This window comes from Nipponia nippon, unplaced genomic scaffold, assembly GCF_047370975.1.
Source record: "Nipponia nippon isolate SJK-2023a ecotype South Korea unplaced genomic scaffold, ASM4737097v1 scaffold_32, whole genome shotgun sequence".
NCBI classification, from domain to species: Eukaryota; Metazoa; Chordata; class Aves; order Pelecaniformes; family Threskiornithidae; genus Nipponia; species Nipponia nippon.
In genome coordinates this window covers 1,936,116-1,959,770 of record NW_028262350.1, presented here as the reverse complement: position 1 = coordinate 1,959,770, position 23,655 = coordinate 1,936,116, and the positions used below count along the sequence as shown (strand labels likewise).

The following is a 23,655-nucleotide window of genomic DNA, read 5'->3' as shown; positions in this document are numbered from 1 at the left end:
AGAGCGGCCCAGTGGGCACCCAGCCTTCTCAGCGTGGGCGCCGCAGGGCCTGACAGGCACCCAGGGGCCTGGGCAGCACGGGGGGCAGCGGGACCCCCACGGGGCATGTGCTGAGGCTGCCCACACTCCTCACACATGTGTCTTCCCAGGGCAGCTCCCGCCCCGCTGCCCCCAGCCCTCGTGCCGTGGGGCCGGGCTGCACCAGTGGGTGCAGGGCGTCTGGGTGCCGCTTCTGGCCTCCCCTCCGCAGCGGGCGGCAGGGCCTGGCTCCCCTCCTGCCTCAGTTTCCCCCGGCAGCTACGTGCGGGTGAGGAGCAGCGGAGCTGGGGCTCTGCTCAGCCCTGCCCCATGCTCACCCTGGCTCTGGGTGGCCCTGGGGACATTGCTGCGGGGGGCTGGTCCCCCTCCCCTGCCCTGTCCGACCCAGCCCAGGGCGTGGGGCTGTGCTAGGGCTGCCCCAGCTCTGCAGTTCTCCTTTTTCTTTCCTTTTTCACAGCAAAGTTGCTGTAACCCCTCGCGTGGGCTCTGGGTGGACACGGGGGTGCCGGGGTTGTCACCAGCACCCAGGGTGGGGGCAGCAGGCGGGGGCGAGGGTGCTGCGAACGGGGTCGATAGGAGCCTGTGCCCATCCCCGTGTCCCCATCCCCAGGCTCAGTGGCCTGGCTGAGGGCAGCCAGGAGGCCAGGGACCCCCCCCCCCCCGCTGGGTGCCAACACTCTGGGGACCACGGGTGCCCCCCAGCCCTTCCCCTCCAAGCCTGGGCGCACCTCGGGGATCCCCCCCTCCGGTGGGGGGGCTGCTCAGTACCCCTCCCCCTTGGATTATCCCAGCTCTACCCCTCCACCCGGGAACAAACCCCCCCACCCCCCAAAAGAAGCCCACCCCCGGGGCTCCTCTGAAGAAGGGAAGGGAGAAAAGAGGGGCAACGAGGTTGAGGTGCGCGGCCCCTTTAAGACATCATTTCCCCCCCCCCCCCCCCCCGCCACTATTGGCGCGGCGCGCGCACCCACTTTCTCCCCTTCCGCCTTCTGGAGACTTCAAAGAGTTACAATGTAGCGCCGGCCACGCCTACGCCACGCCCCGCCCGCCAATGGGGCGCCGCCTCCGGCGGCGCCCCATTGGCGGGCGGGGCGTGGCGTGGGCGTGGCCGGCTGAAAGGGGGCGGGGCCTCCTCCCTCGCCCCCCCCCGCCCTCCGCCGCCGCCGCCGCCGCCGCCGCCGCCCCGCCCGGCCCAGCCCCGGGTAAAGTTTCCCCGCGAGCACATGACTCGCAATGGCCGCGGCCGCCGCTCGTTAAACCACCCCCCCTCACACCCCCCCCCTTTCACCCCGGTTCCCCGTCCCCCTTCCCTTTGAGGCCGGGTCTCCCGGTACCGCCATGTACCCAACAACCGGGAGCTTTCCGGTTTTAAGGATTTCGGTGTGAAGCGCTCCCGTAATCAGGTAAACGAGTGGGCCCCCGTCTTCAGCCGGGGTGGGGAGGGAGGGTTTTGTCGCCGTCCCGGTAACCGGGTTGGGATCCGTTACCGGTGGGAGGGGGTGCAAAGACTGGGGGTGGGGAGGGGAGTGGGTGCCGTCCTACCGGAGACCCCCGCCCCGTCCCGGTGGCTCGGGGTGGGGGGGGTGTCCCCGCCCCGGGAGGGTGCTGCTGGAGGTCCTGCCCCGGGAGGGGTTGTCTTGGGGGTTCCAGGGCGGTGGGGGCCTCCCCCCCCCCGGGAGGCGGCGCTGGGGATCCCCCTCCGGTAACCGGGGCGGGGGGGGGGGGATCCTGGGGATCCCCCTCGCTCCGGCTCGGTGGTGGGGTCCCCGTGGGGGGGGGCGAAGGCCCCCGCCCGGCTGAGGCGGCCGGGAGCCCCGGAGGAGCAGCGTTGTCCCCCTCGCCCCCGTTCGGGATCGTGGCTTTGCCCCGGGCCTTGGCGGGGCCGGCCCCCCCCCCCCCGGTTACCGGCGCTGGGCTCCCCCCTCCCTGCACCGGCTGGCTGGATGCTCCCGAGCGGCACCGTTCCCCCCCCCCCGGTGAGGGCTCGGGGTACCCCGGCCGCGGGGGCTGCGGTCCCCCACCGCCCGGAGGGGAGGCCCGGGGCACCGCCAGGCACCGCGGTGCTGGGGATGCCCCCCCCGGGGGTCCCGGCCCCCCCCCCCCGGGGCCACCGGTGCGCGCAGCCACGTCCCGTCCCCCCCCCCCTCCCCCGGCGGCGGGGGGGGGCCGCGGCCGCTTCCCCTTTTCGGGGTGCGGGGGGGGCCGGGGCGCAGAAGGGAGCGGGGGGCGGCGGGGGCCGGGGCCGGGGTCCGGGGGGGCGGGAGCGGCGTCTGCGCCGTTTCCTGGCCGGCGGGCGGAGGAAGCCATCGCTCTCCGCGGCTGACAGGGCGCTGGCGCGGCGGCGGGGCCGGGGGGGGCCGGGCGGGGGGCGCCGGCCGCCGCCTCCCCCGCCGCGGCAGCGGTGCCCGGGGGCGGTGGTGAGGGGCGGCGGGGAGGTGGGGGCTGCCCCACCGGGGGCTCCCCAGGCCGCGGCTCCGGGGGTGGGGGGAGCCCCCCCCCCGGGGCCGGGCAGCAGCGCCCCAGGGCGGGGGGGGGGGGGTTCGGGGCTGAGCCCCCCTGCCCGCCGTAGCTGGGGTGTCCCCCAAATCTGTGCCTCCGACCTTTGACCTCGTTGGGCGGCGGGGGCCGTCCCGCAGCGCGGCGGGTGCGGGAGGGGGGACACGGGTGCTTCCCCGCGGTGCCCACGCGTGTCCCTGCCGCAGGGACGGCCGTCCCGCTCAGGGGTGCCGCGCAGGTACTGGCCGGCGGCTCTGGGTGCGGCACCCTGGCCGCCGGCCTCTGTGCCGGGATTAGCGGGTGACGACTCGGTGGCTTAGCAGCCCCGTGTCCACCGCTCCCGGGCCGTATGTCACCCGTGGGCCCCGCGCCCTGCCCTTGGGGGTGACCTTGCTGTAGTGTGGGGACACGTGTGGCCCCGTGGGTGCTCATGCCAGGGGTGCCGGTGGGTGCGCGGCCCCTTTGTCCGCTGCTCCACTCGCGGCCCCCCCCAGGTGACACGGCTGCCACCGGTGGGCATGGGGACAGCGGGGAGGAGGGCAGGGCCCTGTGTCCCGTCCCCCACTGCCCGCTGCCCGTGGGCGCCCTGTCCCGGCCGGGATGCGCGGCTTCGCCCGGCCGGCCTCGCACGCCCGCCGTGTCCCCGCTGCTCAGTCCTTGTGCCAGGAGCAGCGTTGCGGCCGCCGAACCTGGGGAGGGCCCGTGCCGCCGCCTGCCCTGCGGCGCTGGGATTCACCAGCTCCGCCGCTCCGGCTCTATTTATAACCAGGAGGCTCTGGCGTGTCGACGTGCCACACTTGGCTGCGCCGGCCGTGGGCAGAGCGTGCCCTGGGCCACCTGCCCCGGCAAGGGCCTGCGCCGATGCCAGCGCTGCCAGCCTGGGGGGTGGCTGGGCTCTGGGGTCCCCCTGGCCCTTTTTAGGGTGCTGCTGTGGTGCTTTGGGGGGCCCTTGGCCGGCGGAGCTGTGGGGCCCTCACACCGTGTGCCCAGGGACCCCCAGCACCCACAGGCACCCCACGCCATGGGGCACTCCTGTGCCGCAGGGCCCCCCGTGACAGTGCCAGCCACGGGGCTCAGGGGGAAGGGCTGCGGTGCCGGCAGGCGCGGGGGGGCTGCGATCATATCTGCGGTGACACATGTGCTGATTACGGAAAATGGGTTAATCTCCCTGCGGCTGGAAGCGGCTTAGCGGGAGGTGGCTCGTGGCAGGGCCCGGCGAGGGGCCGCGTGTGCCCGCCCTGGCCTCCGCTGTCCCCAGCTGAGCCGCGGTTGCCAGGCTGTGTCAGGAGACACGGCACTGCCACGCATCTGCACGCCGTCCCGCAGCCAGCCCGGTTGTGGCGTGGTGGGTTGCGGTTCCTGCAGCCCAGGGCGGTTTGGCCCCCCCAGGTATGCCAGGTCTCAGCCTGGCCTGGCCTGATCCCAGCCCTCGGGAACCTGCCCGGGGCCAGGGGCACGGTGCCACCAAATCCCAGTGTCCGGGGGTGTCGCGCGGCTGCCTGCCCGCTGGGTCCACCCACGCCAGCCCTGGGCGCCGTGTCCCGAGCGGCCCCGTGCCGCGGGCCGGCGGCGCAGCCAGCTGCACTTGTCTGCCGGCTGTCGCCGAGCCAGAAAGGGCTGTCTGGGGCCGCGCTGTTCCCGGCACGCCGTTCCCAGGGCGCCGGCTGCGTGCCGCATCCAGGGCTAAAAACAACCGGGGGCTGCTGTGAGTGGCTGCCATGGCGCAATCCCGTTGCTTCCTGGGAGCCTGTGGGGGAACCAGGATGGGGCACCCCGGCACCACAACCCCTCCGCAGCAGCGGGCAGGGTTGAGGGACCTGCGGTTCTCCGGGCTCGTCCCAAGGGTTGGGGCTGCACCGCGGGGTGGGCGCCGGGCTGGGCCCGGGGTGCCCCTGCTGTGGGCAGGCAGTGCGGGGGGTGGGTGGGGGTCCCCAGGGTGCTGTGGGGCCATCTCACGGTGCGAGGGGCTGGTGGGTAGAGCTGGCCTGGACACGGCTGGGCCTTTGGGGCTGAGCCGGGCTGGCTTGCTCTTTCCAGGATCCGGTGAGCCAGCACCCACGGGGCAGCTGGGACGGGGCAGTGCTGGTGGCGTGGCACAGCCATGCCCATCCTGGGGGCCATGGCGGGGGCCGGGGCACCTGTTCCCGCAAAAGAATGGCGCGTCTGGCGGCGGGTGCGGGAGGTGTAACCGGAGCGGCGCGTTCCCCGCGTAACCGGAGCTGGCCCGGCCGCGACAGGTGGAATTTCAGTTTGTGGTTCCCACCCGGCAGCGGGATGTGGGGGTGTCGGGGCGAGGACCCACGCCGCGGGGCTGGCAGCCGCTCCCTGGGGTGCCTGTGTGCCCCCACGGGGCGGGGAGGCCGGTACGGACACCGTCCCCACTGGCCAGCATGGGGTCCCTGGCCCCGTGTCCGTGCTGGTGGAAGCCGGGGTGGCTGGGTGTGGGTTGCTGCCGGCCTGGAGGATGCCAGGGCATGGGGGCACCGGTGCTGCCCAGGGACCCGCGGTGGGGCTGAGCGAGCCCCTGGGTGCGCCGCTGGCCCTTGGGAGCAGCGTGCGAGTCCTGGGGTCCGCACCGGCCCCAGCACTCCCAGATCCCCTGGAATGGGGGCTGCGGGCGGCCCTGGCTCTGGTGCACGCTGCCTGTGCTGAGCGTGTGCCGCTGGCTCCGGCCCTGCTGCCGGGCTGGGGCATGATTCACGCCTGCCCGGGGACGTGAGAAACGTGACGGTGACTCACGGCCGAGATGCTTTGGGGATGCGGGGAGAGGGTCTCGCTTGGCAGCCCGGCCGGGGGGCACCTCAAGCCCCCTGCGTGGCTCTGGCTGGCCCGGGGGGAGCCAGGGGGGCCAGCAGCGGTAGAGGGTGGCTGGGCCCTTGGCCTCGCGTGTGAGGCTGCCCTGGGCTGGGTGCTGACAGCAGCGAGGAAACCGCAGGCTGCGACCGCACAGCGGCTCCGCGGGCGCTTCCTGCCCTGCCCGGGAGGCTGCCAGCGGAGCGGGGCCACCCTGCTCCCCCCGCGCCGGGGGGCACGGCACCCCCTCCCTCCGCCCACGCACCGCAGGGCAGCCTGGCACCGGGCTGTCCCCATGACCTGTCCTGGTTGTCCCCCCGGGATGGGGGACATGGGCAGCAGCCACCCCTGCCAGATTTGGGGAGATTTGGCTGGCAGGAGGCTGGCGCGGAGGGCAGCAGGGGCAGGGCAGGGTCTGGGGTGGCAGGGGAACAGGGTGGCAGGGAGCAGGGTGACAGGGTCCGGAGTGGCAGGGGCCGGTGGCAACGGGGCCAGGGCTGAACTGAAACCTGGCCGCCCAGGAATCGAGAGCGGCGAGGGGAAGCTGCGGCCGGGAGCGCGGTGCCCGCAGGCATGACAGGAAGGGCTCGGTCACTGCCCGCCGCCCCGCCAGGCTCCCCAGAGCAGCCCTGGCCCCGCTTGCCCCTGCAGTGCCGGGGGGGGGACGGGGGGGACAGGGACAGGGCGGTGCCCCCGCTCACCGGCGTGTCACATCCGGGCGCTGGCGATGCCATCGTCGTGTGCCCCGGCAGGAAGCGTGGCTGGGTTTGGTGATGTGACATGGGCACCGGGGCTGGGGGTGCTGCCTGCAGCGGGGGGGTTCAGGGTGCCATGGGGTGGGACGGGGGGTGCTGCCTGGCCCCCTCGGCAGGCAGGGCTGGGGGCGGCTGCTGGGGCCGTGGGTGTCGCGGTGCTGCCGTCCCGGTGCAATCCCTGTTGCTCTGCGGTTAGCGTTGGCCGTGCCAGGCACAGGGGAGCAGGATGCGGCCCTGCCCGGGTGCGGGCGGTGAATCCGGCCTGGGGTCACAGCTGGGTGCTGCATTGTCGGAAGGGGTCTCTTGGGGGGGTTGTGCCGGCGCTGCCCGGCCTATCTGCCTGTGCGGGCTGGGTTTCGTGCCCTGGTTTGGTGTCACGGGTGGCTTGGGCAGTCACGGTCCCCCCAGCCACAATGCCACTGGCCTTGGGAACGGCTCTGGTCTGCGCGTCCGTGCGTCCATCCGTCCATTCCCGGGGGCCGCCCCCAGCCTGGGCGGGAGGTTCCTCGTGGCTGGGATTTGGCCTGGGCCCCGCGGCCCTGTTTTCCGCGGGGCTGGAATGAGGCGCTGGATTCCAGGAAGCTCCGGGCCCCGTCCAGCTCCTGCTGGGGACTGGAGGAAAAGGCGCCGGGGAGGACAAGCGTGGGCCCCCGCCAAGGGGCTGCGTGGCCCCCAGCCCCACACTTCTGGCCTGGAGCGCTCCGGGAGCAGGGCCTGGCCAGGATGCCCAGGACCCCCATTTGGGACACCCAGGACCCCCATTTGGGACGCCCAGGACCCCCCGGTCAGGGCGCAGCCGTGTGCCGGGGTCCGTGCCAGCACAGGGGCCCGTGGAGGCTCCTCTGGGCTGCAGCTCCTTCTGCCCACGAGGACCCACGGGAGTGGGGCTGGCCGGGCTCCCCGGACCCTCCTGGCTGCTGCTGGTCCCCTGGGGGTGTTGGGAAGGGGCCGGGGGGCCGGCAGCCGCCCGCAGGGTTTGGGGTGCGCGGTGGCTGGGCTGACGGTGCTGGCCTCGCTCGGTCCCAGGCCGGTGCTGCGCGGGGGGGGCAGGAGTGGGTTGAGTAATTGGGCCCCAGCGTGGCTGGCGCGGTGCCCAGCGAGCACTTGGCACTGGCAAACATAAACAGTTCTTCCCGCGCCTCCCTCCCCCCTGCTCCCCCCAGCCGGCACGGCTCGGGGGCCACGGCCTGGCTGGGGGGGCCAGGGGCAGCCCCCCACACCACGGGCTGGGGTCCCTGCGGTGCCATGTGGGGACCCCACGCCAGGGCCATCCCTTCCCCGGGGCTGAGCCATGGCCCCTCTGCCTGGACAGGTGCTGACCCGGTGTCCGGCACCATGCCCCGGCGGTGCCCGTGGGAATCCGGCACGTGCTGCAGCGCCCGGCGGGACACCCTGTGCTGGGGGGGGACCCCCATGGGTGCCCACCCCGGGGGCAGCCGGACCGTGACTCTCCCCATGGGTACTCCAGTGGGTCCCCATGGGTGGGGGGCAGCACCGGCGCTGTGGGTGCTGGTGTGAACTGGGAGGCTGGGGGATCCTGCTTCCAGGGGTGCACCCAGCTGGGTGCTGGGGGGGGGCGGGCAGGGCCGTGCCCGTCCCGGCCCCTCCCCAGCGCCTCGCCGGGCGGCCCAGCCTTGTTCCTCTGGATCCTTTTCCGCCTCCGCGGGGCCGGGAGCCAGCACTCTCGGCAAATAAACAGCCCCCGCCGGGCCCCGCGCCAGCGCTTAAATAAACAGCCAGCCCGGGATTGTGAAAGCCCCGTGCCCCCCTTCCCACCGCCGCCCCCCGGCCTGGCCTGGGCTGCGGGGTCTGCGCCCCGCCGGGCTGGCGTGGGAGCTGCCGGCACGACCCGGCACACGGCACAGGGCGGAGGCCGCGTCCCGATGGGCAGAGCCCAGCCCTGCGGCGGGCGGCCGGGCTGAGTCCCCGGGTGCTGGTCCCAGGGGGATGAGCCCCCTCCAGGGCCGGGTGGCTGAGCCCCCTCGTGCTCTGCGCAGGCGTGGGGGGAGCAGAGCCAGCGGGGGCGAGTGGCCATGATGGCAGAGCTGGGCTGGAGTGGAGCTGCTGTCCTCAGGGGACCCCGGCATGCCCGTCCCCCCCGTGACTGCCTTGCAGCCCCCCAGGCTGGGGCAAGGGGTGCTGCCCCCCCGAGACCCCCCCCGTGCGCCCCGGCTCCCGGGCCAGGCCTGGGGAGCACGTCTGGGGCCGTCGCATGGCCCCTGGCCCAAGGGGGTGCCCTGTGGGGGCGCAGTGTCCCCATGCCATCCCCCTGTCCCCTGCCACCTCGCCTGCTAAACCAGGATTAGCGACCTGCGCCTGCCGGGCCCCGCCGGTGGCGGTGTCGTTAATCTGGGGGATTGTCGTTAATCTCGCGGGGAGCGCTGGGCCCGGCCGGCTGCGCCCTCCTGGGGCCAGGAGGGGATGCGGCCTCGGGGGGGGGGGGGGTGGTGTCTGGGGAAACTGAGGCACAGCTGGTGGGCACCACATCGGGATGAGGGCCGGGCATCCCAGCCCCTCCGCTAACCCCCCTCTCTGCTCTTCCCGCAGTGTCGCAGGAGCCAGCGCCGCCGGCGAGGACAGCCGCTGGGCAGTGGGTCGCCCGCGGGCCCCATGCTCTGCTCGGCCCCCGCGCCCTGCGCCTGAGAGCCCCGCCGCGCCGGAGACCCCCGCCATGGCCAGCAACAGCAGCTCCTGCCCCACGCCTGGAGGGGGGCACCTCAACAGCTACCCCGTGCCCCCCTACGCCTTCTTCTTCCCCCACATGCTGGGGGGGCTCTCGCCGCCCAGCACGCTGGCCGGCATCCAGCACCAGCTGCCCGTCAGCGGATACAGCACCCCTTCGCCTGCCAGTGAGTACCGCGGCCCCGTGGGGCGTGGGTGGGACCCCTGGTGTCGGGGGGGGTGCAGGGAACCCTCTGTGCTGAGGTCGGTCGCCAGCGTGGGACGTGGGTGCTGACCGTCGGTAACCTGCCCCGGGGCGGTGGCACCAGTGAGGGGGTGTCCCTGCTCCCAGCCACCGCATCACCCACCCGTGGGGAGCTGTGTTTGGGGGGCACCGGCTCCTTGCCTGGTGGGAGGCAAGCGCCAGGTGGTTCCCCCCGTGTGTCCCCGTTAGCGCTGCCACTGGGGAAACTGAGGCACGGAGCGGGCAGTGGCACCCGGCAGGGTGTGTGTGAATTAATTGCTGCTGTGTGGCCGCCTTCATTAATGGCTGTGTTTATACCCTGGCTGTTAACGGCCCAGCTGACCCTGGTTAGGGGCCGTTGGCTGTCACCGTCCCCAGCACCCACCGTGGCCGGGCTGGGAGACGGGGGGCTCGGCGGTGGTGGGGAGCTGGGGAGGCCGGTGCCACGCTGCGTCCCCGCGGCGGCTCTTTGTTTGCCGGCGGCGCGGGGGCCGCCCGTGGGGGAGGCGATGAAGGCAATCATCGCGTCTGCTCCTGATTCAATTTCCCCCTGACAGGGTCGTCCATCACGGCCCCGGTAATCACCGCCCCACCGCGCCGGCAGCTGGGAGCTGCGGGAGGTGGACTCCCGGCCGGGGTCCTCCCCGCACGGTCACCCCAGCCCTGGGCTCACGGCGTGCCTCAGTTTCCCCAGACCCTCGCTGGGTGCCATGGGGAGCCTGCCGGACCCCTTCCTATCCCCAGCGCCGCTGTGGATGGGCGCCCTTGCCCGTTCCCGTGCCGTGCCGGCATGGGTGCCCTGCGGCGCCCGCCGTCGGGGAGGCCCCCATGGGTCGGGGTGTGGCAAGGCCCCCCTAGCCCGTCCCTGGCCGTGGGGGACGGTACAGGCCCGGGCAGGGCCAGCCCCAGGCGCTGTCCCCCGCCGGAGCCGCCCCGGCGGCGGTGGGACCCAGTGGGACCAGTTCAGCGACTGGGTGGCGGTGGGTGGGGTTCCTCCTCCGCACTGGTTCTGGGGCCGTTCCCGCACGGCGTTGTGGGAACAGGCTGGGGGGGGGCTGGTCCCCCCCCACCTTCCCTGACTCTGGGGATGGGGGCCACGGGCAGGGCTGGAGGGTGCGGACCGTGCCTCAGTTTCCCCTTGGCTTTCTCTGTTGGGGAGCCCAGGGGTACTGGGGGGACGCAGGGGGTGGGGGTACCACGTCTGCCACCCCCCATAGCACCCGTACAGCCTGGTGGGTGCCCTGTTTGTGTAGGTCCCGCAGTATTTGGTGTGTGCCTGGGTGGGATGGCCCCCGCTCTCCCTCCTGGTGGTGGGGCCGGCAGGGAAACGCCGGGGTCTGTGTCCCGGCTGGGGGGTACTCGGGGCTGGGGGGCTGCGGAGGGGCCCAGTGCAGCCACCCCCTCCTCACGCATGTCCGGCCCCGCCGCTGGCCCCGCCACCGGCCCGCCCTCGCCAGATGTGCTGCAGCTGCACGGCCTCGGGGCCGATCCGGCTGGGCCCTCCTGGGGGTGCAGATGCCCCCCCCGGGGTTTGGCCAGGTGCCCCAGGATGGGGATCTGGTGGCGGTGGGGCTGCAGGGGAGCTGCCAGTGCCGGATCCAGCCCCGCGGGGTGCTGCGTGCTTTGCCCCCAGCTTGGGGAAATGGGATCGGCTGTGTCCTGTGCGTGGTGCTGGAGGCTGCCCCACTCGACACGGGTGCAGGGGGGGCCCATTGCACCCCACGGCCCGAGGCGGGTGTCCCTGGGTGCCACCGTCCTGGCTGTGGCCAGAGCCACGTGCCAGGGCCCTTCGTGCCGTGAGCCGAGAGCACCGGCAAAGGGGAAGTGAGCGGAGGTGCCAGGCACGGTCCTGGGGACCCCCGGCACGGCCCCCCGGCACGAGCCCTGCAGCTTCCCCCGCGGCATGGGGACGCGAGCCCCTGCCCCATGCTGGGCCCCGGTGCGGGGCACCCTGGGGCGGGCAGGGGACGGCGGCGGGGGGCACCCGGGGTGGGCGTGGGGTGTCTCCACGCTCAGGGCTGCGTGTGGGCGCGTGTGCGCTTGCACGGTGGGTGTGCATGCGTGTGCCCGTGTACGCACACAGCCCATGCGAGGGGGTGTGCACACCCGTGTGTGCGTGGAGCTGGCTGCGTGTGTGTGTGTCCGTGGCGCTGTGTGCGTGCGCCGCCGGCTGTGCCGGTGCGTGTGTGTGCATGCCGGTGTGCGCCCAGCTGGGGCTGCGGGGGGTGTGCGTGCGTGTAGCGAGTGTGCGCAGGGCTCAGCGACTGTGTGTGTGTGCGCGCAGGTGTGCTCGGTGCCCTGCGCCTGTGTGTACGCGGTGCGGAGCCGCCCATGGCCCCACGCCGGGCGTGTGCACGTGTGTTGGGGTGCCAGGGCTGTGCCTGTGCCCTCGTCCCCAGGGCCTGGCTGTCCCTGGGGGTCCCCTCCCCTGGCCCACAGAGGGTCTCGGGGGGGGGGGGGCCAGGAGGGATTCCCACCCGCCGCCCCATGAGGGGCTCCCTGGGCTGCCCCCCCCCCCCCCCGCCCCGTCCTGGTTCCCAGGCTGTGGGAAATGGGACCCCGCCGCGGCCCCCTCCCCCTGCAGCCGGGCCCCCCTGGCCCCGCTTCGGCTGCCGGGACGGGGGGCCCCGCGGCCGGGCCCAGCCTGTCACCCTACCCGCTGGCTCCAGTTTCCTCCGCGCCGCAGCCGCTCCCCCGCAGCGCCCCATAATTAATTAATTTTTAAAAATTAATGAGCAAAACGTGCTCCCTGCAGGCCGGGGGCCGCGGGCGGGGGGCAGCAGGGCTGGGGGGGCCTCGCTCGGGGCAGGGGCCGGGGAGCCCACGCAGGGTGCGGTGTGGGGGACCCCCTGGCCCCCCCATCCCCGCCCGGGGAAGATTGATGAGGCCGGGCTGGGCGCTGGGCCCCCACGCCTGGGAAAGCCCATTACGGCGGAGGTTTTCTATCACTGTCACGGGGGCCGGGGGGAGCCGCCTGCGCCGGCCGGGAATTCGCCGCGCTCAAAAGCCACTGAAGGGGATAAATGGGGTCTTTTGAAGTGGGCGGGCGAGAGGGGGGCCGCGGGGCCCCGAGGTGCCGGCGTGGGGATGGGGGGAGGGGGCCGGGGGCCGGGCACCCCGTACCCCGGGCTGGGTGGGTTTGCGTGGGGGTCCCGGGGGTCCCTGCCCACGTCCCCTTGGCTGCTGGGGCTGTGACCCTGCGCTCCTGGAGCTGCCTGCTCTGGGCACAGCAGGGTCCCCCGTGGCGTCCCCATGGGCTTCGTGGCCGGGTCTCCATCGTGCTCCTGGGGGCATCCCCGGAGCATCGGCCGCCCCCGTGAGCGGGGCCAGGAGGAAGCGGAGCCGGGGGGTGCTGCTGAGGGGGGGCCCCATTCTGGTGTCTCCGGGCTGTTAGTGGGACGGGGCGCATGGCGGGGCGTCCCCGTCCCCCTTGCGCCACGGAGCTGCGTGCGGGGCGCTCCGCTCGCCCAGTTCCTCTTGGCTTCTGCATTAAGGCTTTGGGTTTTGTTTTTTTTTTTAATCTCTGTTTCTTCCTGTTGCCGCCGGCGTGGGACGGGAAGCGCTGCCCGGCGGGGCGGCCGCCGGCGTGCGTGCATGGCACGGCTGTGCCGTCGCTGAGCCGCGCGGTGCCACCGGCCTGCGTCCCCTCCGTCGCAGCCACATTCTTTCCAGCGCTGGTAAATGAGTCAAAGCAGACATTTGTCATGTTCGCTGCAGGAAGTTGGAGGAGCGCTGGGCTTTTGTTCAGAAACCTGCTGGCTAAGCAAAGCCTTTGACTTTCTATTATTATTTAAACAGGCGCTGCTGATCCGCTCTGCGCAGACACACACGCGCACACACATGTGCACACACACATGCAGACGCACACACGCCTCCCGGCCTTTTTCTTCTTCTTTTTTGGTTTTCTCCCCTTTCCCACCCCCTCTCCTGGGGGGGCAGGTTGCAATAAAAGCAGGGAGGCCCTGGCTGCTCACTTGGGGGCCGGGGCGCGTGGGCCTGCAGAGCGCGGCCGTGGCGGCAGGAGGGTGCCCTCAGCACTGGGGAGTGTGTGTGCACGCTGCCGTGTGTGTGCACGCTGCCGTGTGGGCGTGCACACACGCGTGCACATGCACAGCTGCTCATGCATGCTCCTGCTTGCTGCGTGCAGCCGTGCAGCAGCTCCCGCGTCCTCCCATCGGTGTCCGGCCGTGCACACGCGTGTGCTGCTCCGGCTCCTTGCCTGTGGCAGGACGCGGCCGGAGGCTTGGTGGGGCCCTGCGCCATCCCGGGCTCTCCCGGTGAGGACGCCCCCGCCAGGGGGGCAGAGCAGACCCCCGGGGTGGCAGAGGCCGCGTGCCCGCCGTGGAGCGCGCCGCAGCTGGGCCCTGCGCTGCAAGAAGCGAGGGTGGGTGGGTGAGACCGTGCGGCGGGGAGGTTCCCGGCGTGACGGGGAAGTGGCACCGCCAGGGCCCGTCCTGCCGGCCCAGCCTGCGGCTGCTGTCCTTGCCGTCTGTCTGTCTGTGTTTGGGTGCGGGCAGCCAGCTGCGCCGCGCGGGGTGATGGCCGGCTGTGCGGGCAGCGCCGTCACCGCTCGGGCAGCCCCGGGAGAGGCCCTGGGCTTGAGGTGTCACCTCCTGTGGGGACCTGTGAGCACGGGGAGGGGGAGCGTGTGGTGCCCTGGCCCGCATGGGCCACACGCAAACACACGCGTGGCAGTGGGCACGTGCACACAGCTGCAGTGGGGACACACGCAGACATGTGTGCACACGCACAGCTGCTCCTGTGGTGGGGACACGGTGTCACACGTGTGTACGCCTGTGCAGAAGGGATGCACGCACGCGTATGTGCGCACAGGCTGCCCCGTGCACTGCGGGAATGTGCGTGCATGCACACGCACCCCCCCGGAGCAGGGGTGCACCAGGAGCACACGCGGGCCCCTCTGCAGTGGGAACGCAGACATGCGGGTACCCCGCCGTGCAGCGGGAACACGCATGCACACACACACGCGCACACACGCACATATGCATGCGCAACACGCACGCACACGCACGCCCCCCCCCGTGCGGTGGCACCCGCACCCCCGGGGGGGCGGCCGGGGGTCAGGGCGAGGTGAGCCCTTCCCGCCGGGTTCACCCGCAGTTCACCCGCATCCCATTAAGCAAATGAGCCGCGGCCCCGGGCAGCCCCCGGCCCCGCCGCCCCCCCCGGCCCCGGGCAGCCCCCGGCCCCGCCGCCCCCCCCCCCCCCCCCCCCGCCCTGCGCCTCCGCGCCCCCCCTGCGCGCCCGGTGCCGGTGCCGCCCGTCCCGGGGCGGGGAGGCGGCGGCGGGGGAGGACGGGGGAGGGCGGGCGGCCCCGCGGCACGGAGCGGGTTAAGGCTGTGGGGAGGCGGCTGGTGTCGGGAGGGACCGGGGCTGCCGGAGCCGCAGAGCCGGCGGGGCTGCGCCTTCCTCCCTTCCCCCTCCTCCTCCTCCGCCGCCGCCGCCGCCGCCTGCCCGGGCGCGGAGCGGAGCGGCGGGGCCCCCGCTCCCCGGCTGAGCCGCGGCGGGGCCATGGCAGCGCGGCCCGGGGGGCCCCGGGGGTCCGGTTGCCGCGGGGGGAAGCGCTGACCCCCCGGGGCCGCCCCCGCCGCCGGAGCGGGGGAGCCGCCCCCCGCGGCCCCGGGCCATGTACGAGGGCGCGGCGGTGGCGGGGCTGCCCCCCGGCCCCCTCCTCCGGATGGATTTCTACGGGCCGGGCCGGGGCTGCCTGCTGCCGGAGCGGGGCCCCCCCGCGCCCCGCGGGGCCGCCCGCCGCCCCCCGCCCTGGAGCAGCTCCGGCCGCTGTAGGTACCTGCGCCCCGGGGGCGGCCGGGCCCCTCACCGCAGCCTCGGGCCGGTGCCGGAGCCCGCCCGGGCGGGAAGAGCGGCCTCAAACGCGGCTCTGATCCGGGCGGGGCGGTGGGGGGGGGGGGCTGCGGGGTGCTGGGTGCGGGGATGGGCGCTGGGTGCGGGAGGGAGCGCGGAGCCACGGGCGCTGGGTGCGGGGATGGGCGCAGAGCGATGGGTGCTGGGGGCTTGGCCGTGGGCGGGGGGGGGCTGAGCAGGGTGCTGGGTGCTGATCCCGGAGGGGGAGCCGGGCTCAGCCCCCGGCCCAGCACCCTCCCCGCCGGGCCGAGCTCTGCGCAGATGCCGCCGGCTCGGCCATAAACAACCCTTGGCCTATTTCGGGGAGAGCTGGGACGGCCGGGCTGGGGCCAGGACCGGGGCCGGGGCCGGGGCCGGGGCTGAGCCCGGCGGGGGGGGCCGGGGCCCGGCGGGGCACCCCTCGCACCTCCGCACCCCCTGCCCGTGAGCGGGGGCGGCGGCAGCGCCAGCTCCACCGGGAATTTCGCTCCCTCCTGATAAGGGCTTCGACAAAATCCAATTAACTACAGAGCCGCTGCGCCTGCTGCTGCCGCACGGGCGGAGGGCGAGCGCCTGCATGGGCCCCCTGCCACGGCCCCGCCGGGGATCGGGGTGTCCCCCCGGGTCGGGGTCTCCTGGGTGCTGATGTGGGGCCTGGCCAGTCCCGCTGGCGGGATCCTGCCCCGTGTCCCTGCGGGGGTCCCAGCCCGGTGTCCCCTGGAGGTCCCCCGCCGTCCGCGGGGACGGGCAGCCCCGTGCTCTGCGCAGACGGGGGGCACGGAGGGTGTGCGGGCACCTCCGTGCCGGGGCGGGCAGCGGGAGCAGGCAGGGGCACAGGCAGCGTGCCCCAAACTGCCGGCCAGCCAGGGGACTGCCACCCCACGGGGGCTGCAGGGCCCCGCTGTGCTTTGTGCCCGTGGTGCGGGGGGCGAGTGGGGCCCGGGTGGGCTGGAAGGGGTCCCATGTCCCCCCGCAGTGGGCAGCCGGCCGGCCTGGCCTGGCGCCCAGGGCCCATGGGTGGCGACGGCCTGGGGAAAGTCCTGCCGGGCTCCGTAGGACTTTCACCCCGATAAGGGTTGCAGGGCCCTCCTGTGGGGCCGGGGGGCCCACCTCGTCCCTGGGGGGCCGCTGGGACCCTCTCCCTGCCGCCGGTTCGTCCTTCCCGTGGCGATGCCCGGTGCAGTGTGGTGCCCGTGGCCATTGCTGCACGGGGGGTGTGCGGCCATGGCCCCCGCAGTCTCGCTCCCCCCATTGTCTCGGGGCCGCTCGACCTTTCCGCTGGCATCGGGCGCGAGCGCGGCGCGAGGGGCCTTTGTCTGCAGCTGGGGACGGCGCGGGGCTGCCGCGGGGGCTCCCACCGCCTCCCTGGAGCAGGCAGGGCGCAGGCAGAGCCTGGCAGGGGCTGTGTGTCCCAGGCTCCGGTGCCATCCCCTTAGCAGAGGGTCCCCCCCAGATTCCACTGGGGCCCTGCTGTCCTGAGTGGGGTGGCTGGGAGCTGTCGTCCCCCCTTGTACCCCCAGTCATGCAGGAGAGGGTGTTCCTGACCGGAGCCCCCTCCCTGTGGCCTACAGCTCTGGGTGGCTGCGCGGCCGCGGTGCTGCATGGGGCCCCTGCCCAGGCCAGGGCACCTCTGGGCTCTGGTCGTGGTGACCGTGACCCAGCGGGCGCGTGGGCGGCAGCTGCTGGCGGGACTCCCTGGCAGGGTGCCCCGCTCCCTACGTCATGCCGAGGTGCCGTGTCTCCCCAGCCCAGGGGTGCCAGCCCACGGCATGGCTCGGTAGTGCTGGTGTTGGAGACTCTGTGCCTCAGTTTCCCCAGAGACAGCTGTGGCTGCGGCTGGGCTGTGCCTGGTGGGGCTGGTCCTGAGGTGCTGGCTGCTGGCCCGGCACCAGCGCTGCCCTGCCCGGCGGGACGCCATCTCACTGCCATGGGGGGAAGAGCCGCTCCTTGGGGCGCAGGGAGCCTGCCTGCTGCCGCAGTGGGTCCTGGGGACGCTGCCACGCCACAGCTGGGGAAACTGAGGCACGAGGTGGTTCCCGACGGTGGCGGCGGTGCTTGCAGGAGCCCACTGAGCATCCCGTGGCTGTGGGGGTCTCGGGGTATGTGGGGTCGGGTTGTGCACTAGCACTGCCCCGCCGGGCACGGGGTGGCCCCACTGTCTCCTCGCGTTAGCCACGCTCCGTCACTCCAGGCCGGCCGGTGGTGTGCAGCCAGCACAGTGCTGCGGCATGGTGTGGCGGTGCGGCAGATGGGTGAGTCGGGGTGGTGGGGACCCCAGGCCCTGGCAGGGAGCAGGACCCCTGGCTCTGCTGGGCAGGATGCCCGGTGGCGACCAGGCGGGGTGGCGGTGCCCGGTGGGCTGAGCACCGTGCCTGGCGCCACGTGGCCAGGACCGGGCACCCCATGGCCCAGGGCACCCCGTGGTTTGGGGCTCCTGGCCCCGTTGCAGCCCCGGGACCCTCCTTCCCCCCCAGCCTCGCTCCCTCAGAGGCGCAGGAATTCAGGGCACGTGGGATCCTCATCCGCAGGAAAGCCCTAGGCGGATGCCCACCCTCCTGCCGGGCGCGCTGGGCCCCACGGCACAGGCGTGGGGCTGTCCCGCCTGGCACGGCGCTGCCTGCCGGGTCGGGCCCTGCGGTGAGCACCGGCGAACCCCTGCTGTGGCCGGGCTTTGCTCCTCGTCCCCCCGCTCCGGAGGCCTGGGTCCCGTCCCCGGCTCTGGCCTGGGAGCGATGGCAGGTTGTCGGCGGGGGTGGCGGCAGCCCAGACTCCTTGGTGCCCCCGCCGGGCCCTGGCACCCGCTGTGGCCCCGTGGGCGCTTTCCCACGCCGGGGCGGGTTGCCGGGTGTCGGGGTGCCCCGGGGTCCCTTGGCGCGGGCAGGAAGCGGCCGGCGGGGCCGCGGGCGGGGGCGGCGCGTTCGGCCGGGGATGCTGGCGAAGCTGCAGCATCTGGTCTGCAGCTGGGCTCCGCTTCCTCCGAACGGGGGGGCCGGGGGGGGCAGGAGCCTGGGTCCCTCCTGCTCCAGGAGGAGATGGGGCTGGAGGAGGGGAGGGAGCCCAGATGCCCGGGTCCCCGGTGTCCCCAGCCGGCCCCTCCTGCACCCAGCCCCATGGGAGCAGGGGAGGTTTGCACCCATCCTGCCCTCTCAGCACCTTTGGGTGCTGCTCTCTGCCCTCCCGGTGTCCCACAGGGGCGTGAGGGGCACCCAGGCCTGACGCCACCACGATGGGCTCCTGGGGAGCTGAGCAGGCAGGCGGCTGTGCCCGCAGCCCTGTCCCCTCCCCGGTGGCACAGTGGTCCCTTGGCTGGTGGCCGCGGTGGCAGGGGATTCCTGCGGCGCTGGCGCAGCCGTGCCTGCCCGGGGATACCAGCGTGCGCCGGCGCGGGGAGAGCCGGGTCCCCTCCCCCCCTCCGCACCCAGCACATCAAAATCTTGTCAAATCTGCATTTTGTGAGTGCAGCTCTCCACGAGGAAGTTCTTAAATTATATAAAAGAGGCGATAAATTATAGACGACGTTCGCTCAGTCACTTTAATGGCTCCGCTCCCTCGAGTGGCAGCGGTGATTTATTCAGTGCCGCCCGGGAAGCGCTGCCCAGTTCGCTCGCCTCCGCGCCCCGCACGCTCGCCTCCGCGCCCCGCACGCTCGCCTCCCGCCCCGCACGCTTGCCTCCGCGCCCTGCGTGTTCGCTTCCTACCCTGCACACTTGCGTTCTCTGCCCTGCGCGCTCGCCTCGACGCCGGGCGCGCTCGCCTCTGCGCCCTTCGCGCTCGCCTCTGTGCCCTGCACGCTCGCCTCCGCGCCGGCACGCTCACCCGTCCCCGTTGCGCCGGGGGACGGCATCGTGGGTGCCTTTGTCCCCCCGTCCCTGGCCCTGAGACCTTTGGCAAGCGGCCGGTGGCACAGCCGGGATGGGGACCCCCGCCCCTCATCCGTCACCCCCCCAAGCCCCACCGTCCCGGCGGGACCCAGGGTGGACCTCGGCCCCGGGGGTGGGCGCAGGGTGGGTGCCCCTGCTGGGGCCTCTTCCTGCCCCGGCCCCGGGGGTGAAGCAGGCGTCCGGGCTCTTTTCGGGGGCCCTTTTTGGGGCGCAGGGGCCAGCAGGGCGGGGGGGGGCCGGGCTCCCCCGCCGGGCCTGGCCTTTAATATCCTGTTTGACTGGTTCGCTTGGCTCCGCTGCAGAAAAACATTCGCAAACATCCCGGAGGAGCCGGGGAGCGCTTAACCCCTGCCTGGCTGCGCCCCACGCCGGGGGCTGGCACCCCGGCTGCACCGTGCCCCCCGCCGTGGCTGGGGCTGCGCTGAGACGGGGCTTGTCCTGGGGGGCTCGGGCACCTCCCGGGTCGTCCTGGGGGGCACTGGGGTGGTTCTGGGGGGCAGGCAGGAGCGGGCGCGGCCCACGGGATTTTGGGGTGCAGGGCGCACTGGCTGCGTCCCCCGTGCTGGCGAGGCCGTTGCAGCACGTGGTGGCTGGGGGCTGCCTCTCGCGGGGACGAGGGCAGCGCTGCCCTCGGGGACGTCCCTCGCCGGGGTCCTGTGGGGTTCCGCTGTGCCCACCCCCTCCCGGGGGGGGCCGTGCCTTCAGCTCTGGGGCGGTGGGTGCAGCGGGCGGCCCCCGGGCCGTGCACGCGTGTGTGCCCGCACGTGCGAGCGAGTGTGCGGCGCCGGCCCCCCCACGCCAGGCCGGGACTGCACCGCGCCGGCCCCACAGACGCCAGCAGCGCCGCCTGCGCGGGGGGCTCCTGGGATCCCGGCTTGCTTCTTTTCTTTTCCTTTTTTTTATTTTTTTGTCTGCCTGAATTCCACATCGTCTCCGTGGCCTGGAAATGTCAAGTTGCATCTTCCCAGCTCGTGTCCTTTCCCCGCTGCCCCCGCGCAACACGGCCCCATGGCTGGGGAGGGCCAAGGTGGCCAGTGCAGGGGGGCCAGCGGGACCACCGGACACAGGGCCCGGCCCTGGTGCTATTGGGGGGCGCGGGGCGGGGGGTCCCCATGGGGCCAGCCCTGCCCGGGGGTCTCCATGCCCTGAGCGCCGCCGCTTTCCCTGCAGCCGTCGAGACGCAGAGCACCAGCTCGGAGGAGATTGTGCCCAGCCCGCCCTCGCCCCCGCCCCTGCCCCGCATCTACAAGCCCTGCTTCGTCTGCCAGGACAAGTCCTCGGGGTACCACTACGGGGTGAGCGCCTGCGAGGGCTGCAAGGTGAGAGCTGCCAGCGCCCCGCGCCGGGGCCACCGACCCCGCGCGTCCCCGGGGTCCCCAGGCCGGGCACTGACCGGGGTGTGCGGGGTCCCCAGGGCTTCTTCCGCCGCAGCATCCAGAAGAACATGGTGTACACGTGCCACCGGGACAAGAACTGCATCATCAACAAGGTGACGCGCAACCGGTGCCAGTACTGCCGCCTCCAGAAGTGCTTCGAAGTCGGCATGTCCAAGGAGTGTGAGTGCGGACAGGGACGGGGATGGGGATGGGACGGTGATGGGGACACCCTGCCTGGGTGCAGCTGGGGGGTCCGGGCGCAGTGGGCCATTGCGGCAGCCCCCACCATGTGCCCAGTGAGGCTCTAGGGGGGAGATGGGGGGGGGGGCCCGGGGGTTGTGTCACAGCCCAGCTGTTGCCCAGGCAACGCGTGATTGATGATGTCAGAGATAAATGGCGCTGACGAGGCCTCCTGGCGTCTGCGTGCCAGTTGTCATGGTGCCCGGCTGTACCCCCCGCGCGGCGCGGCATCACCGGGGGTGGGTGACCGGGAGCGATGGCTGCTGGGGCGCAGCTGCCTCCCCGAGCGCCCGGCAGCCCTGCCCCATCTGCTGCGCCCACGGGGCCCCGAGCCCTGCAAGGGGGCCAGCGCGTGCTGGGGGGGGCCGGGCACCGCAGGGGGTCTTCAGCATCCCAGGGGCTGCAGCTCACCCTGCACCTAAGGGGGTCCTGGCCCCCCGGCCCACAGAGGCTGAGCCCTGCGGGTGCTCCCCTGCCGCCTCGAAGGCGTCTGCACGCCCCCCTGACGAGCGCGGTGGCTCAGCTGCCATTTTCTCTCCCTGGTGTTTTTTTCTCCGCCGTTATCGGCTTTGCAGAGCAGAGCTGAGCGCTGTCCCCCCGGCCAGGGTGTGGTGTCCCCCCCACGGCTGCGGTGTCACCCCGAATGGCCTCCTAATGACTTGGGGGCTTATTTAACAGAAAGCTGTGCCGGGTTGGCGGCTCCGCTGGCCATTTGTCACCGAGGCTGGTCCCGTCATTGGTCACAGGGTCCTCATCCTGCCCTGGGGGGGCAGAGAGCAGTGGGGCTGAGCCCCCCTGGGCAGGGGCTGGGTGGCAGCAGGGCTGGGTGACGCTGACCCCGCCGTCCCCGCAGCCGTCCGCAATGACCGGAACAAGAAGAAGAAGGACGTGCCGAAGCCGGAGTGCTCGGAGAGCTACATCATCACGCCCGAGGTGGAGGAGCTCATCGAGAAGGTGCGCAAAGCCCACCAGGACACCTTCCCCGCCCTCTGCCAGCTCGGCAAATACACTACGGTGAGTGACGGGGGTCCCGGGGGGCTGGGGAGCATGGCAGCCCCCCCCGGGCCCTCACCCCCCGCCTCCCGCTGCAGAACAACAGCTCGGAGCAGCGGGTCTCCCTGGACATCGACCTGTGGGACAAGTTCAGCGAGTTGTCCACCAAGTGCATCATCAAGACGGTGGAGTTTGCCAAGCAGCTCCCCGGCTTCACCACGCTCACCATCGCCGACCAGATCACCCTCCTCAAAGCCGCCTGCCTCGACATTCTGGTGAGAGCGGGGACTGGGACGGGGACAGGGACGGGGGGGGGACACCAGGCTGAGCCCCTCACCCTCGCCCCCCCAGATCCTGCGGATCTGCACGCGCTACACGCCGGAGCAGGACACCATGACCTTCTCGGACGGGCTGACGCTGAACCGCACGCAGATGCACAATGCCGGCTTCGGGCCTCTCACCGACCTGGTCTTCGCCTTCGCCAACCAGCTGCTGCCGCTGGAGATGGACGACGCCGAGACGGGGCTGCTCAGTGCCATCTGCCTCATCTGCGGAGGTGGGTGCCGGAACGGGGGGGTGCAGGGACGGGCACCCTGCCCAGCGCCCCGGTGGGCCCCCGGCGCCTGCCTGGCTGTCCTCCCCAAATGGCTGACCAAGAAGACCCCCAAATGGTGCCCTTTGCCATGGCACAGCCACCCCGGTGACTCCCTCGGGGCCTGGTATGGGAGCTGAGCTGTATCCACACCCACGGGGGGCAAGGGGGAAGGACAGGATCTGTGCTGACCCCCCCATAACCACTGCCCCCCCCCCGCCCCGCAGACCGCCAGGACCTGGAGCAGCCCGACAAAGTGGACAAGCTGCAGGAGCCACTGCTGGAGGCGCTGAAGATCTACGTGAGGAAGAGGAGGCCCAACAAGCCCCACATGTTCCCCAAGATGCTCATGAAGATCACGGATCTCCGCAGCATCAGCGCCAAGGGTGAGCGCTGGGGAGGGGGCGGCCGCGCTCCTGCGGCTTCGTGTCCCGGGGGAGCATCCCGGGGGCCGCATCCCTTGGGCTCGGCATCGTCGGGGGGGTCTGGGTCGCTCATCCTTCCCCAGGGCACAGCATCTTCCAGAGGGGATCCCCACAGCACCACATCCTCCGGGGACGCTGGGGACAGGACCATGTCCCTTGTCCTTGGCGTCCAGGGAGGAGCAGAACCAGGGTTGCTGGTTTGGAGGTGCTGGCTTAGGGGTGCTGGTTTGGAGGTGCTGGTTTAGGGGTGCTGGTTTGGGGGTGCTGGTTTAGGGGTGCTGGTTTGGGGGTGCTGGCACTGCCCTGCCCTGCTGACCCTGACCCTTCCCGCAGGAGCCGAGCGGGTGATCACGCTGAAGATGGAGATCCCCGGCTCGATGCCGCCGCTCATCCAGGAGATGCTGGAGAACTCGGAGGGCATGGACACGCTGGGGGGGCAGGCGGGCGGCCCCCGCGCAGGCAGCCTGGGGCCCCCCCCGGGCAGCTGCAGCCCCAGCCTTTCGCCCAGCTCCAACCACAGCAGCCCGGCCACGCACTCGCCGTGACCCGCGCCCGGCGCGCACCAGGACAGAGGCAGGCACGCCGGCACGCGGCGGGGGGCACCCTGCGCCTCGGCCCTGGCTGCAGCCCCCCTGGGGTGGACTCCTCGGCAGCCCCCCGCCGGCGCAGCCCCGGGCCCCCCTGCCGGAGCGGACCCCGTGGGGACCCCCGCAGCCCCTGGCCCCCCCAGCCCCGGGCGAAGCGCGTTGGTTGAGTCACATTTCAGGGGCGCGGGGGCCCTTGGCCGCGTCCCCGGGGACGCCCCGGCCCCACCAGCACCAGCACACAAGGGATCGCGACCACCGAGCCACCCCCCCGTCCCGGCCGTCCGGCGGGGAGGACCCGGCCAGACCCCGCACGCCGAGGAAGCAGAGTCATTTAAAAGAGAAAAGAAAGCAAAGTATATATATATAAATATCTATAAATATCTATAAATACGTTTTAAAACCTTTGTAAAAGTTTGGAGGGGTTTTTAGGCCTGTGCAGGTGGAGGGGGCACGGCGGGCGCTGCCGGGGGGTGGGGGGGCACACGATTTATTATTATTAAATTTTTTTTTTTTTGTTGTTGTTGAGATTTTAGTGGTTTTAGAGGCGGGGGCGCCGGGCAGGCCCTGCCCCGGCCCCCCAGGCGGGGTGGGGGCTGCGGGGGCGCACGGCGGTGCCAGCCCCGGCCTCGCGGGGAGGGGGGCCCGGCCCTGCCGGCACGGGGAGGACGGGGGGGATGGGGGGGGCTGGCTCCAGAATAAAGTTTATTTATT

General features: G+C 72.9%; 1 protein-coding gene across 2 annotated transcripts; it reads left to right on the top strand.

Moving 5' to 3' along the window:
* Window positions 1-1,311: 1,311 nt before the first annotated feature.
* RARA (retinoic acid receptor alpha) lies at window positions 1,312-23,377 on the top strand. 2 transcript variants are annotated; one of them, XM_087770329.1, is made up of 9 exons: window positions 1,312-1,442; window positions 8,631-8,932; window positions 19,902-20,050; window positions 20,146-20,287; window positions 21,201-21,361; window positions 21,439-21,615; window positions 21,692-21,896; window positions 22,160-22,318; window positions 22,691-23,376. In XM_087770329.1, exons 2-9 carry the CDS (start codon window positions 8,755-8,757, stop codon window positions 22,900-22,902), a joined length of 1,383 nt encoding a protein of 460 aa, XP_087626455.1. In that variant the 5' UTR covers window positions 1,312-1,442; window positions 8,631-8,754; the 3' UTR covers window positions 22,903-23,376. The 2 variants fall into 2 exon arrangements, with proteins under 2 accessions (XP_087626455.1, XP_087626456.1); XM_087770330.1 differs by lacking the exons at window positions 1,312-1,442; window positions 8,631-8,932 and adding an exon at window positions 14,526-14,789 and having other exon boundaries at window positions 22,691-23,377.
* The last annotated feature ends 278 nt before the right edge of the window (window positions 23,378-23,655 follow it).

Bases quoted from the DNA above. Each gene is read 5' to 3' on its own strand.
- RARA (XM_087770329.1), top strand. From the start codon at position 8,755: ATGGCCAGCAACAGCAGCTCCTGCCCCACGCCTGGAGGGGGGCACCTC. The intron at 21,616-21,691 runs GTGAGAGCGGGG...TCGCCCCCCCAG, and splicing joins CCGCCTGCCTCGACATTCTG to ATCCTGCGGATCTGCACGCG. The intron at 22,319-22,690 runs GTGAGCGCTGGG...CCCTTCCCGCAG, and splicing joins CCGCAGCATCAGCGCCAAGG to GAGCCGAGCGGGTGATCACG.